At 50.2% G+C, this 13,299-nt stretch overlaps 5 protein-coding genes across 5 annotated transcripts; 3 read left to right on the top strand and 2 right to left on the bottom strand.

Annotated features, from left to right (window-relative positions):
• Positions 1 to 108: 108 nt before the first annotated feature.
• Positions 109 to 2,686, bottom strand: PV10_00687 (uncharacterized protein). Its single transcript, XM_016364798.1, has 5 exons — positions 2,594 to 2,686; positions 2,460 to 2,542; positions 1,891 to 2,406; positions 667 to 1,830; positions 109 to 610 (listed from the first exon to the last, which is right to left on the bottom strand). The coding sequence occupies exons 3-4, from the start codon at positions 2,310 to 2,312 to the stop codon at positions 717 to 719; spliced, it is 1,536 nt and encodes a 511-aa protein (XP_016228447.1). The 5' UTR covers positions 2,313 to 2,406; positions 2,460 to 2,542; positions 2,594 to 2,686; the 3' UTR covers positions 109 to 610; positions 667 to 716.
• A 1,264-nt stretch (positions 2,687 to 3,950) lies between these two features.
• Positions 3,951 to 5,441, top strand: PV10_00686 (uncharacterized protein). The gene is made up of 2 exons (XM_016364797.1): positions 3,951 to 4,446; positions 4,493 to 5,441. The coding sequence occupies exons 1-2, from the start codon at positions 3,992 to 3,994 to the stop codon at positions 5,151 to 5,153; spliced, it is 1,116 nt and encodes a 371-aa protein (XP_016228446.1). The 5' UTR covers positions 3,951 to 3,991; the 3' UTR covers positions 5,154 to 5,441.
• Positions 5,442 to 5,561: 120 nt separating this feature from the next.
• On the bottom strand, positions 5,562 to 6,073 carry PV10_00685 (uncharacterized protein; the record flags this gene model as incomplete). The annotated part of the gene is made up of 2 exons (XM_016364796.1): positions 5,562 to 5,606; positions 5,663 to 6,073. 2 exons carry the CDS (start codon positions 6,071 to 6,073, stop codon positions 5,562 to 5,564), a joined length of 456 nt encoding a protein of 151 aa, XP_016228445.1.
• A 1,153-nt stretch (positions 6,074 to 7,226) lies between these two features.
• Positions 7,227 to 9,833, top strand: PV10_00684 (uncharacterized protein). Its single transcript, XM_016364795.1, has 2 exons — positions 7,227 to 7,729; positions 7,847 to 9,833. The coding sequence occupies exons 1-2, from the start codon at positions 7,622 to 7,624 to the stop codon at positions 9,320 to 9,322; spliced, it is 1,584 nt and encodes a 527-aa protein (XP_016228444.1). The 5' UTR covers positions 7,227 to 7,621; the 3' UTR covers positions 9,323 to 9,833.
• A 408-nt stretch (positions 9,834 to 10,241) lies between these two features.
• Positions 10,242 to 13,299, top strand: PV10_00683 (uncharacterized protein). The gene is made up of 7 exons (XM_016364794.1): positions 10,242 to 10,548; positions 10,707 to 10,892; positions 10,945 to 11,369; positions 11,428 to 11,618; positions 11,678 to 11,972; positions 12,024 to 12,555; positions 12,606 to 13,299. The coding sequence occupies exons 2-7, from the start codon at positions 10,836 to 10,838 to the stop codon at positions 13,233 to 13,235; spliced, it is 2,130 nt and encodes a 709-aa protein (XP_016228443.1). The 5' UTR covers positions 10,242 to 10,548; positions 10,707 to 10,835; the 3' UTR covers positions 13,236 to 13,299.

Genomic DNA, 13,299 nt, shown 5'->3' with positions numbered 1-13,299 from the left:
TACGATCACCAGTTTAATTCACGGTTGAGACACTGGAATCCTCATGTGCGTGATTTCATGCATTAGATGTCATGCAATCGTATTAAGTTTACTTGAGTATCATCAATGCTCAAGTAGGTAGGTAGGTACTGTGCTCAAGGAACCATCATCCCGTAAAATGCATGCTATCCATATCGGGCTCGACACCCGCAACGTTCCATCATAACTTCATAAACATGACTTTCATAACCAAGAGAAAGGTAAAGAAAGACACCCAACTCCCACCCCCATAGGTAGTTTGTGTCAGGGTCAAGTCGTCATCCAAGTCCACCAAGTTAACCAAGAAAAAATCCCGCCAGTCAGCAAGTCGATCTCAAAGCCCGTGAGGCTGAGGATTGCTGTATGCACCCTTCCCGCTAACTCCAATGATGCCGCTCAAAGAGCACTCATCGAGAAAAGAAAGCTCTTCAAGCCAGTTCCCATCTAGCATGAAGAAATCATAAGGTCGATCAATCCAAGTTTCACCCATCCAACCATCCATCCCCAAGGTATTAAAATGTGTAAGTAGGGACATGCTGTCCAAGAAAATCCGCCCATTAGAAATAGGTCAGCTCGAAGGGTGTAAGATAGCCTGGAAGAAGTTAGAATAAGTGATAGACCCGAAGTCCAACTCCATCAATGACTTACCTTGACTTGTATGTTGTTGAAAACTATATTCTCAACCAAGATCCTCCCACTCACTCAGCCATAGTGATATGGTTTCGCACGCGCTTATCTTCGCGTCGCTCAGAACCCCAAGGGTTTGATGCGCGAGGGACTGGGGAGGGTGAATTGCCTTGAAATCTTCGTTTCTTGTCACGAACGCTCGAAACCTTTGGCGGTGGCATCGCATGTCGCAGTGGTCCTTGGGCGTACACCCCGGTTGTATCCTCGAGTCTCTTCAGAGTGAACTCGTAGATTTGGCGTTCTTTCTTGAGGAGGCGGAAACCAACCACTCGGTAGAGACCATCATATCGATAGCCTTCCGGTGGACGGAAAGGGTTGTTCTCGGGGAGTTGCGAACCTCGAAAAACCCGAACGGGACGACCAGTCGTGGATGATCGGATCATCGCTCTGGTGGAACTGGTAGGACCAGCTCCTGTGCTTGAAGCGATGACCTGACCGTCTGGGTATGTGACGGGATCCTTCACGTTGGTTGGTTCCTTGTCACAGTCCTCCCGTGGGAGGGCTGTACCCATGTAATAGATCGTAGATCCTGCGTCCCGATCTGCGTACGTATTATGTTCAGGTCCATAACACCCCATCACGATAGACCGCGCACCAATAAAGGCGGTGCCCGCGATACCTGCTACACGCGGTCCGTGGGCACCGTCGCGGTGCATTTCCGCTCGTGTTCTCCAGGTCTCGGCCGGGACTAAGTGTCCATGGCCGAAATAATCGTCACTGCGATTATGTGGCCATTCTGGATCGGTGGAGAACCCTCCATTGCCATCGTGGAGGAGGCCTCTGTTAGCTCTCACTCCAAGATCGCCAGACAGCCACTTTCGGTGGAGTCTGGTCAAGTCCTCGATGGTGGCCATCGGGACGAATCCAGTTCGTCTCTCCCTAAGGTTCTCATCGATGAGAAAGTGACCAATCTCATTGATGATGTGTGTATTGTCGAGAACCGGTTGTGTCATTTCTTTTTCTCTCATCCGATCCATTGATCGGTGTAGATTGACAAGAGCATTTCGGAGCGCTCTTGGGCTCTGGCCCGGGGCCAGTTGCACCGTGACTTTCTGGAGTAATTTTATAAATTCCACAGCGTCCGTCTCGCCGACAATCTCCTCCAGGTCTGAGGTTGTGGGAAGCCTGAGTGTAAAGGATATTTAGTGAGTGCTGTTCAAAATGGAGTAATTGAATAAAACTAACCAATGTTTGACTTTCCTGTTCTGTATGCGCATCCACTCCTGGTGTTCACGAACCAAAGAGCGGCAATCATATTGATTGTCGTTCTTTGCTGGACAAACTTTGTCGATGGGGCAAATACAGCTCCGTCGACGAAAGCTGCCCAGGTTGACCAGGGTACGGCCTTGCCTCGGCTCGAGAGCCAAGGAAGTCAATCGGGATTCGAGATTGATCTCGTCTCCCGTTGTTCCTGGTACGAACCCAGATGGTCTTGCTTCGATTGTATTCGAAGGGGAAGAGGCATCTGGGCTTGGAGCAGGAGATCGGGTTCGATCTTGCATACTCTGCTCACGTTCCCAAGAGCTGTTTCCTCCTGGCCCGCCTTGGACCTGGTCGTGACCAGGCTGATTGTGGAGGAGGATATTGTCAGCAGAGAGATAAGGCATGTCTCTGGTATTGAGAGGTATGTTGGGGTTGGAGGGCTGAAAGATAAGGAATGGAAGAGGCGGGAGGAATAGAGACCTCTGGAGATGAGGAGACCTGTGTGTATACGTTAGTTGAGGCTCTGATAGACAGAGGAAGAGTGCTCTGACTAAAGTCGACCTGGTCTCGAAAGATCAGACCAATAAGAAAAGGAATAAATGAGAGGAATTGAGACCTCTGGAGATGAGGAGAGCTGTGTGTATGTTAGTTGAGGCTCTAATAGAGAGAGGAAGGTTGCTCTGACCGAAGTCGACTGGGTCCCGAAGGATCAGACTATTGAGGAAAGGAAGAAATAAGAGCAATAGGGATCTCTAGAGATCTCTACAGATGGGGAGAGCTGTGTGTATGTTAGTTGAGGCTCTGATAGATAGAGGAAGATTGCTCTGACTTCGACCTGGTCTCGAAAGATCAGACCAGTAACGAAAGGAATGAATGAGAGCAATAGATATCTCTGGAGATGAGGAGAGCTGTGTGTATGTTAGTTGAGGCTCTAATATCGAGAGTAGGGTTGCTCTGACCGAAGTCGACTGGGTCCTGAGGGATCGAGGTCAATGCGTTGAGATCGCTGACCTGTTTGGACCGACCTTCAAGTCGCCTGCTTTATCAACAAGGCACCTTGACTTGGACTTGAATGAAGGTTGGACTGTGTATGGTAGAGGATGTAGTTGAATAGAGGAAGGAAGTGCTAAAGAATGAGGGAAGAGTGGAAGAAATGATGGACTTTGTGTGAGGGAGTTGTGAGGTGGAGGTGAAAATTTGTTTGAGAGAAGAGATGCAAAATGATCTTTTTATAGTCCAGGGATTCCGATGCCCTCAGATCTGCTTCCAGATCATAACTCCAGATCGTAACGACTCACGAGGCATATGAGTCGGTCACGTGGACCACGAGGCTGAGATATATGAGTCGATCACGTGGTGGTGGAGGATACGTGAAGCCACAGGATTCACAAAACATCCCAGACATGATGAGGAAGGGGTGTGATATATGCTGGACACAGAAACCAGGTGTTTCATTTGATTCACATAACCCTCTTGTGATGATGAGCAAAAAGCTGCAGGACTGTGATATGTTATAGACACCTGAGACATATGCCTCATTGTTCACATCATCTCCCTGTGAGGAGTGCCTCATGATGAGCAAATGGTTGTGGGGGATCGGATATATCAGCCCAATGATGATGAGAAGATGTTGTATAAGCATGATATGTGTTGGATAGTTCTTCATATGCTTCACATCATATCATGTGATGAGTATCTAATGATGAGCAGAGCCTGTGTGAGCATCATATGTGTTGGACAAGTGCTCCAGATGCTTCACATTATCTCCATGTGATGAGTGCCTGATGATGAGGAAAAGGTTGTATGAGCATGATATGTGTTGTACAAGTGCTTCATATGCTTTACAGCATCTCCATGCGATGAGTACCTAATGATGAGCAGTGGCTGTATCATCGTGATATGTGCCAGACATGAAACTCACGTGCTCCACGTGATCCATATTATCATCCAGAATGGTTGCAGGACACGTGATCTGTGAGATGTCTTCATCAGATTAGCCCGTGAGCTTTAGAAGGACTTCACCTCAACTTTATCCAACATCACTTACTTGTGGATCAGTTCACATGTAGCAAGCCAACCATCAATGCGATGCATCAAGAGATGGAGTTTCCATTCTCCATCACTATGCAGACAACTTCCATGTATCTCAGCAAGACCTGCATTGGCACCATGGCGAGTCCAGCAACCTTCAGGTCAAGGAACCATCAGCCAGAGACGGCATTTCAGCCTTGAATCCATTCCAGGTGTCTTACTGCCACCGCTGGTATTTTGTGGTCTTCTCACCTCACTCTGGACCTACAAATGTTTAATGATGGTCATCTTCCAGAACAAAATCATCTACATGCCATCGGTGCCTCCGTTTTCCCGCTCAGAAAAAGTCGAGGACTATGCCACTCAATGTGGTCCGGTCAGGTGGCAAGAGCACGACGTCAAGTCATCTGATGGCACCATCGTTAAGCTGCTGGAGGGATCAATGACGAGTGCAAGTCTGCCACTCAGTCCAGGGAAACGGCAGGTCGTAGTGTTGTATCTTCAAGGGTGAGACATAGATTACTGACCATGGTGTAATGCTGACCCATGACAGGAATGCCTCTTCACTCCCACCCAGACTGCCACATCTCTCCTCAGTCATTCGCAAGTTGTCATCGAATCGAGAAAACGACCGAGACTATCGCTTAGTGGCACTGTCATATCGTGGGTTTTGGAAATCCCAAGGAACGGCCTCCCAGCCAGGAATTGAGCTCGACGTGGACGCTGCATTCAAGTGGGTGCTGGATCGCTACGATGCCGACGCCGGTACCATTGTTGTTTGGGGCCAGTCTATAGGCGCAGGCGCCTCAACAGTTGGTGTTGACAACCTTGTTCGATCGAACCCGGACGCCATAAGGCGCATCTCTGGCCTGTTGCTTGAAACTCCATTTGTGGATCTCAAGGCTATGCTTATCGCACTGTATCCCCAGAAATTCTTGCCGTATCGATATCTTGCCCCATTTCTACGTTCGACGTGGGATAGCAAGACCGCTTTGAGCAACATTGGAAATATCAGGCCCAGGCTTCGAACGTTGATCCTGGAAGCAGGCGACGATGAGATTGTCCCAGCTGGCCAGGGTCAAATCTTGGAAGAGGTGTGTAAGGAGAAGGGACTCGAAGCCACTCGGCTGAGCGTGAGGGGCGCACTGCATACTGAAGTCACGGCCAAACCATCAGGTCGTAGTCGAATCGTGGAATTCGTTGGATCTTTTTGATAAATTGGCAGGGTCTTGGGTCAGGTCAAGGGGGGTTTGAGCACGAATACAACTTGATACAATCGGTTAGTCGTAGTGTCGTCTGGTGGCCAGCAACATTGGGCATCTGCAGCGATCAAGGCATCCAAAAACTCAGCCACCTGATGAACAACGGCCATTCGCTCAAGAGTGTCGCTTTGACGAACATCCCAGCGTGGATCCAAGATAGGATCGTGGTTTGTTCCCGATGAATAAAGGTAGCACTGCAGACGAGGCAACTGTAGCTGTTTGAGAATCCTCCTGAAATTGGCTGCACGAAAGATTTCCCATGTCGTCTGCTTGTAGCTTGAATGGATATACACAGTCCTCTCCACTGGCCGGGGATGGACCGTATTTGCGAGGGAGACAGCAGTGTGCAAATCCACTCTCTCAGCGCGCATAACCCTCGTCATCAAGCGTTGCGAAAGATGAATACTGCGCACGGCAGTACGATTGATGAGCCAACGAAGGAGAGTTTCATACGAGCACACATCAACGGCAGTAAGCTGGCCACTGAAGATATTGACCACAGCAATTTTTCTCAGATAATCAGGGTCGCACGACGCAAAAGTCAGATCGAGATCACCAGCACCATGGTCAAACAACGGACTCGACCATGCCCGGATGCCTGAAGACCCAGCATTGTCGGAGTGGCATATCGGGGCAACATTCAGAATGGCCTGTGAATAGAAGATGGGCGCTGCATGGCGGTAGACTTGCCTACTGACCAGGAACAGATTGGGGATTCCTGATGGTCGCTGGGCGTGTGAAAAGGAAGGATCCTTGAACTTCTGAACCGCTAGGAACTGGCTTGGAAGGGCAAATTGATAGATGCGATCGAGAATCTCAGGAGGAAGGGCCAGAAGTGGCGATGTCGAAGAATCCAGTGGCCCTACATTCATGGTGGAAGTTGTCAACCAACACCGTCGTGACTGCTTCCTCTACCAGGATTGACAGTGAGCCATTACCCACGAATGAAATGATCGTGGGACTGTATGTAATCATGTACAAGGGTACCTCGCATATGGACAATGCGTCAGAATTGGGGCTGCCGCATGGCACAGTACGGTCGCCTGATGGTGGTGGCTGACGAGTGATGCTTGGGGTGTTCGTGGCCTGAAGTCTTCGTGGATGATGGCGACGAGGGACAAACGCAGTCATTAGGCCGAGTAAGGTACTGGCTACCACTTGTCAATCTTTGATCTTTTTTGCGATCATTCGTGGTTGGCTAATAAATCAATTGATGCATGACTCCTGGCCTGGGAGAAATGTCCTATCACAACAAGATGCCAAATTGTGGAAGATTCTTTCAACCAGGTAGATGTCTTGGTGATCGTAAATGATTTGTTCAGTTGGTAGTAGGCAATTGGTGCTGTGGCCTGTAGCTTTTAAGGTGCATAAGTAAGGTAGGTACCTAGGTACTTGGGCTAGGTAGGTTCCCAGTTACCCCGCCAGCCAGCAAGGCACTTGAGGTAATGGTTGCGCCTGTCATCATCAGCTACCTAAGGTACCTAGGTAGGTAGGTATCTATAGGTAAGTACCATAGTCCCTAAATGCCTAGACTCTTAGGTATCCAGATATCCCAGGTCAAGCCATTTCTTATGCTCTGATACTGCGCATCCCACGTGATGGCCGGCGTGATGCCGACACGGTGATTCCGAATCATGTGTGACAACTTTGGACGGAGAATGAGTCGGCAACTGAAGGGCACGACCGGGCATGCAAATGCAATGCAGCGGTGAGCAGGGCACTAGGCCAGATTGTTGGTGTCACTGGCCATATCTCGAGTAACATGAGATATGGTTGGTAAAGGGTGGAAACAGTGGGGGCGTGGCATTTCGGTTGGGCCCGTGGATAGGCCAAAGAGGTGTGCCCTGGATCCCTCAGGGCCCATCCTACGGGTGGACTCAGCTGCCACGGGTGCCTACCATTAGCCTGTGTGCCTGGAGCCAACATCAAACAGCCCTATCAAGTGGCGGCGCCTTTATAAATGTAGTTACACAGCCCGCCACGGCCGAGGAGCCCTGCCCATGGGATCCCTGGCATCTCTAGAATCCTTGACTCTATTCCATCAATTGACTTTGACTTGGGCACTTGACTCCAACTTCCAAGCCAGTCACGCAGTCACTTGCAGTCACTCACACAGTCACGCCGCCAGTCGTGCCAGTCTTTATTCTCCCTCCACATCGTTGTTGCCGCATGTCAGGGAGCTGCTTCCCTATCTATCAGACATTAGAATTGCTTCTGCCCGCGCCCAGTTGCTCTCATTCCAACCAACTTTACACAGTCAACTTTTGCTTGTTTCGCTTGTCACTCCTAGCGATACTTGTTCTTTCGCTCACGGTCGTCTTGTATGACCATGAGAGCACCCTCAGCCGATCCAGCAGCCCATTGTACTGCTGCTGTAGTACACCGCATCTAAAGGTGGACTTGACCCCGCCAGGAATGAGATGGATCGCAGGCCGGCCTCAGATCCGTCCTTCTGGCATTATCTGATCAAAGACCAGAGGGCGACCGAACAACTTGATCAGCTATGTCATGGTCTTGCGCAAATCATTGTAAGTCAAACTTCATCGCCTATGCCGCTGCACCGCAGTCCAGTCAACCCCTTTGGACATCTTCTCACTACCCTGATTATCCCCCGCGACACATATTGACCATGACCACTATCACAGTCCAAGCTCGAACCTGGCACAGATGGAGAATTGAGCCCCCAAAGATTGGCCAACTTTTACCGCATTGCGGGATGCAACCTTGACTCAGTCTTCCTCGACCTCTCGCACGCTACCCTGTCTTTTATGTACGCGACACTGGGTTGTTTCCACAGCCTCCAGCCCAGCCCGTCGCCGTTTAAACCCCCTCAAATTCCCTGTTTGACTCCTGCGGGGTTCTCTCGATGGATCACCATCCAAATTATGCTTGTCCCGGAGACGCATGTCGGCTTGTTACAACAGGCGGTTCGGATATGGGATGTTCCAGGCCCAAATGGCACCGTCTTCCCCAAGTACATTCCCCAAGATGTCTTCCCGAACAAACCTGATGAAGAAATGGAACAGTGGTATAATTCTACCACGGAAAAACTGAAGCAGGGCCCTCAACAGCGACGCATCAAAAATTCGCCCTACCAATCTCCTCATCTGGATCCTCAGGATCGACGGGACGGCTACTTTTCTTCCTCCCTGGCTGGTCGGCCATCGAGGCTATCGCGAAGCAGTTCACGAGATGACAAGGACCAAATGGCTGCCTTGTACCGAAGACGAAGCAGCGTGCCGGATGTCCCATCTCCCCACGGCGACAGGGGCTCACGTTGGGATGGCAGGACCCAGGAAGCATTGAACAAGAGCAGAAGCCATTCCGCTCAACGTCCGACTTTCCCACCATCTCGTCATCGGTCACATACCACCACTGGTAGTCCCACGCAATCCAGATATTCTACGAACCCTCCCCCTAAAAGCCACTCTTCTAGAAGACACCACGCTGAGCCGTCAGGTCGGCCATTCTCTGACTACAACGGTCCCCACCGTTCGCCGGCCAGAACACCCTCGACCGTTGACGAGAACACGGGGAGTGAAGCGAGTTCCGAGAATTCGCAGCTCAATCGACGCTCCAGGAGACCCGACGAAGGACGTAAAAGTCGGCGGAGTTCGTTGTGGCCCCCGTCTTTTTTGCGATCACACAAAAGACGGCATTCTTCCGACGCAGGCTATCGAGGCTCTTCGAGGTACGATCCACCTCTGCGCCCAGAATATTATGCGCTACGACCCATCGAGTCTTCTAATCAGCCTGGCTACCGTGGATCGGGCCCGCCTCACTTCCGAGAGCCTACGTGGGATAGTGATCCCGCAAGATCCAACCCAGGCACGCTGAATCAGGTGCATTCTTATGTTGACCCTCGAAGCGCATCGACGCGCTACCAAGAGCAACCTGATTTTTATTCTCTGCGCAGAGAGAGCAGTAGCGGGAGTGGAACAGAGAATCGACATCGTGCTTCTGATATGGAGAGAAACGCGCATCGCAGACCAGGGGCCACGCCGTCGAGAGTGACGACCGTGTCTGGAGTGCATGGCAGGAAGTATCCTGATGCACTGGGCCCCATTGAGAGACACCGAGGACCGGGTCCTCCTCGAAGTGGTATCGCGGCAGCGGTTTGAACGCGGGTTTGACCAACCCAGGCGGCTGAGATGAAGTCAGACCGCCATTTCACAGAAATGCTAATTGGGCTTGGCACGAGACCAAGTGCTCAGTTTATATGCCTCCCAAGGTTCGCCAGGATACGAATCAATGACCTTGATGCCCGAAAACGGAATGATGAAATATACGGGATGATGATAACGACGTCGTGAAATGAAACGATAGAAATGCAATGGTTTAAGTCATGGAAACACGTGGTGGGTGGTTGAAAAGATTTGTGTCTACTGGGCGGGTTTTTGGATGGTCGAATTGGCACCGGAAATATAGGCATGGTTGGTGTCTCTGGTGGCAGACTTGAGGGGAAACCCGGGCGGCTTTGGAGAGGCACATGGGACGGGAGAAGAGGTTGCTGGGCGTCTTTGCCAGTGTTTTACCTACCACACATAGTTTCCATGTTCAGAGACTTACGACTACAGCCGATGAAACAATGTGCCATGTCAACAGCTCATGGCGCGCATGCAGATAACTTCTCAATTCAAAGCTCTTTACAAAGCGAGATGAGTGAACACTTGATATTGATCCAAATCTTTTCCACAATTGGGACTGCCCGTGGTTAGGTCACCTACTCTGTAATGCACCAAGTTACCTTGAGGTTCCGAGGCAGTTTGATTGCGCAGATGCCTTGGGCACTCATATCGGAGGCGGCACCTCTGCCCTCTGAATGATGCCTGACAGCACCTACCATATGAAGTGAGCTACCGTAATTAACCACTTTGCTGCCTACTTACTTCAGGTAGAAAGGAAGGTGGTGAGGTAGCCAGGAGGGTACCTACCTACTCAAGAGCTGCCATCATGCCACATGAGGCACTCGCAGCTGATCAAGTTGATCACACCTGCCACTTAACGTTCTTGCCCCTATCGCAATTGCTCTTTCTCTAACTGTTGCATTGCACCTGCTCTTCCCTAAAACCCAGGCAGCCATAGTAGCCTGCCTGCTGTCAGCCCTTCCACCTCGCTTCTTGAGCAAATCTCTGTCTGCATGAATTTCATACCCGCAGAGACGATCGTGAGAGACTCTGTCTACCAACAATATCCTCTCTACCAGATATTACGACGACTCAGGGACATATCACTCTACACTCTGCACTCGACTTTCGTACTCGTACTAACTCATGTGCGGCATATGGACACCTACATGCGTATCCTCCATACCTCCACAAAGCTCCTCCCTCCACAGCTCCTCTAAGTAGGTGGTGATGATTTCCCGGCTCCGTTGCCCCGTGTCCCCAGTGCCACCGGAAAACATCGTACCAAGTCTGCGGGGTCATCGCCCGCCTAGGCCTATTTTTCCGAGCATCCCAGTACTCTACCATCTAACTACATCCCTGCTGACCTAACCAGCAGATAGAGCATGCCAGCGTCCTTTCCTGCTCGAACCGGAATGAAATTCGACAGTCTGCGACCTTCGTTGAGTCTGTACCAATAACCAAAAGAAATTGAACGTCCTTGAGACGACACTGCCTCGCCCTCCTCATGTGGACCAATAGAGGCCGGCCAAAGAGCGCTTGTACTAGCTGCAAAACCCAGAAGGTACACTCTCTGTGCCAACAGCCAATATCTTGCTTAACAAATACCTTGACAGATACGCTGTTCAGGCGATCGACCGGTTTGTTACAGATGTGCAAGATTGAGAAGAAACTGTGAATACACGCCAACAGCTGCGGCGCGGTCGTTGCGCTTCGTTTCGTCTTCAGGCAAAGCGAATAAATCTACACCAGTTGCAGTCAATGACGATGTCCCGGAAAGCAAATCCACAACCTACAGCGATGCAGAACAGCCACTTTTAAATCCACATCCTCCCATAACACCACCAGCAAGACCTCCTATACACAAAGACACTCAGTATCTTGGCATATCAGAATCTCTGGTCTATACTTTGGTGGATGTCTACTTTGAGAATGCTTACAATGCGAACCTCCTTCTGAATAAAGGTCGCTTCCTCGAATCCCTCGTCGCAGGCACTGTTGCAGACCATCTCATCTTGAGTCTCTGTGCCTACGCAGCCAAGTACTCCACTCCTCATCCATCATCCAATATGAGCAAATGCCCTGACTATTCCCTTTAGTTTCTACCGTGACCGAAATGGCGAAGCACCTCTACGAGACCACGGCTTTATGATTGAATGGGCTAAGCGTGCCGGCTCTCTTGTTTTCCGGGACGCCGAATCGCTGTGTGGAGAGAATATTGTGACCTTCTGCATTTTGGCTACCTTTTGGTATGCCCAGGGCTCCTGGCGACTGTCTTATCTACATAAAGGTACCTAGCTTTGCCCTGGTCGACTACGGCTTGTCCAGACGATATGTTGACCTTTGCAGCCAATGCATGCAACCTTCTTCAAGTTGCAGGTATCTCCTTCGTCAAACATCATGCTCAAGATTCCCTCGAATCGGAGATTCAACGGCGACGTCTTTGGTCATGTTACTTTATGCACTGTGCCCTCATGGAAAATCCTGCTTCTTTTGAGCCTATAGCCAATCTTTCAGAGTTGCCCCTGCCCTCGGCTGATCCTGACTTTGAGGCTGGCTTTGTTCGCGGGCCTTTCGCCACTTTCGAGAATGGCAGATCTGGCGCGTCGATTCTTGCTGAGTTGATTCGAGGTTTCAGATTATGGTAAGGCAGTGCAACTTCCTGAATAGGCTCTGACGCTGACCCGCTATACAGGGGCAAGGTCTTTGCACTGGTCAAGCTTCCAGAGGCCAGTGTCGCCGATAGATTCACCAAGATTTATAGTCTCGATGACTCCTTGGTGGCCTGGTGGTCGGCATTGAAACCTGACTACAGATTAACTCCAGCAACATTGCCCAGCGTGCCATCACATCAGCTACCTGGCGCACTCTTGATGAACATAACATACCACCAGTCCATGTGTGCGTTGCATGCCTCCGTCGTGCCACTCTTTTCGTGGACCCCATCGGAGAATAACTGGGCCTCCGCGAGACAGGCCTCGGCCCAAAAGACGTATGAGCATGCCGTTGCGATCTCAGACTTGATCGCCGCCACTCTCGACGCTCATCCCAAGCTCGCCATGACGCATAGCTTTATAGCATATGCTGCGTACAGCGGATGTGCAGTGCAGATTCCCTTCACATGGAGTTCGAATCCGGTCATCAAGAAACGCGCAACCACAAATGTGAGTCAGAACATGAGGATGATTCACTTGATGACTCCATACTGGAAATTTGCTGCTCTACTCGTAAGACAATTCCTGTATCCCTTCAAAGCACAATATTAACCTTTCAGCAGGAAAGGCAGTTGGGCTGTCTATTCCGCATTCACGAGAAATTCTCGGTTGACCTAGAGGATGAACCAAGAAACGTTGACATCAGAAAGTTGATTGGCTTCAAGATCAATGCTGTCGATGCGCGCAAGTCTATTTTAGGATTCACTGATATCCTGCGATCCAGAGATCACGGCTATGTAAACTCGGGGGAAGAGAATAATGATCCCACAATTCAAGATCAGCCCGATGAAGATGTGCAACAACAGATTCCAGACAATACATCTATCGACCACGAAGCTCCAAATACAGATGTAACCAGAGTTAGGGACATGGATGGACGGGAAAGAAACTTGTCACTAGACTCTATCCTTTTACATCCAGCCGAATCCATGCCTCCTCTCAACTCGAATGAATGCGGTCCCGATCATCAACCACAAGCACAGGCTCCACCTTCGAGCTATACGGATCAACCAAGCCTATCTGGAATGGAACAGCAGTCATATGATGTATGGCCGCCATTTTTCCATCCAACCATGCTGGATGTTCTCCCTGATAGTGAGATGTTGAATCTTCCGCAAGTCGACTTGAGTTCAGTTGATCTAGACTATCTCGAGCCAGAGAACTGGTTCCTGTCTACAAATTCAATTCCTTGAGATCTAGTCAGAAGGAAGGCGGTCAAGTGAATTGAATTTTGTTTGGTGTTCATCGATAGGGTAG

This window comes from Exophiala mesophila (genome assembly GCF_000836275.1).
Source record: "Exophiala mesophila strain CBS 40295 unplaced genomic scaffold supercont1.1, whole genome shotgun sequence".
In the NCBI taxonomy this organism is placed as follows: Eukaryota; Fungi; Ascomycota; class Eurotiomycetes; order Chaetothyriales; family Herpotrichiellaceae; genus Exophiala; species Exophiala mesophila.
This window is presented reverse-complemented; position numbering and strand designations above follow the sequence as displayed.

Excerpts from the sequence above, each read along its gene's own strand:
- PV10_00686 (XM_016364797.1), top strand. The coding sequence starts at position 3,992 with ATGCGATGCATCAAGAGATGGAGTTTCCATTCTCCATCACTATGCAGA. Across the intron at positions 4,447-4,492 it reads GTAGTGTTGTATCTTCAAGG|GAATGCCTCTTCACTCCCAC; the intron begins GTGAGACATAGA and ends GACCCATGACAG.
- PV10_00684 (XM_016364795.1), top strand. The coding sequence starts at position 7,622 with ATGGATCGCAGGCCGGCCTCAGATCCGTCCTTCTGGCATTATCTGATC. Across the intron at positions 7,730-7,846 it reads ATGGTCTTGCGCAAATCATT|TCCAAGCTCGAACCTGGCAC; the intron begins GTAAGTCAAACT and ends CCACTATCACAG.
- PV10_00683 (XM_016364794.1), top strand. The coding sequence starts at position 10,836 with ATGTGGACCAATAGAGGCCGGCCAAAGAGCGCTTGTACTAGCTGCAAA. Across the intron at positions 10,893-10,944 it reads CTAGCTGCAAAACCCAGAAG|ATACGCTGTTCAGGCGATCG; the intron begins GTACACTCTCTG and ends ATACCTTGACAG. Across the intron at positions 11,619-11,677 it reads ACTGTCTTATCTACATAAAG|CCAATGCATGCAACCTTCTT; the intron begins GTACCTAGCTTT and ends TGACCTTTGCAG.
- PV10_00687 (XM_016364798.1), bottom strand. The coding sequence starts at position 2,312 with ATGCCTTATCTCTCTGCTGACAATATCCTCCTCCACAATCAGCCTGGT. Across the intron at positions 1,831-1,890 it reads AACAGGAAAGTCAAACATTG|GCTTCCCACAACCTCAGACC; the intron begins GTTAGTTTTATT and ends CTTTACACTCAG.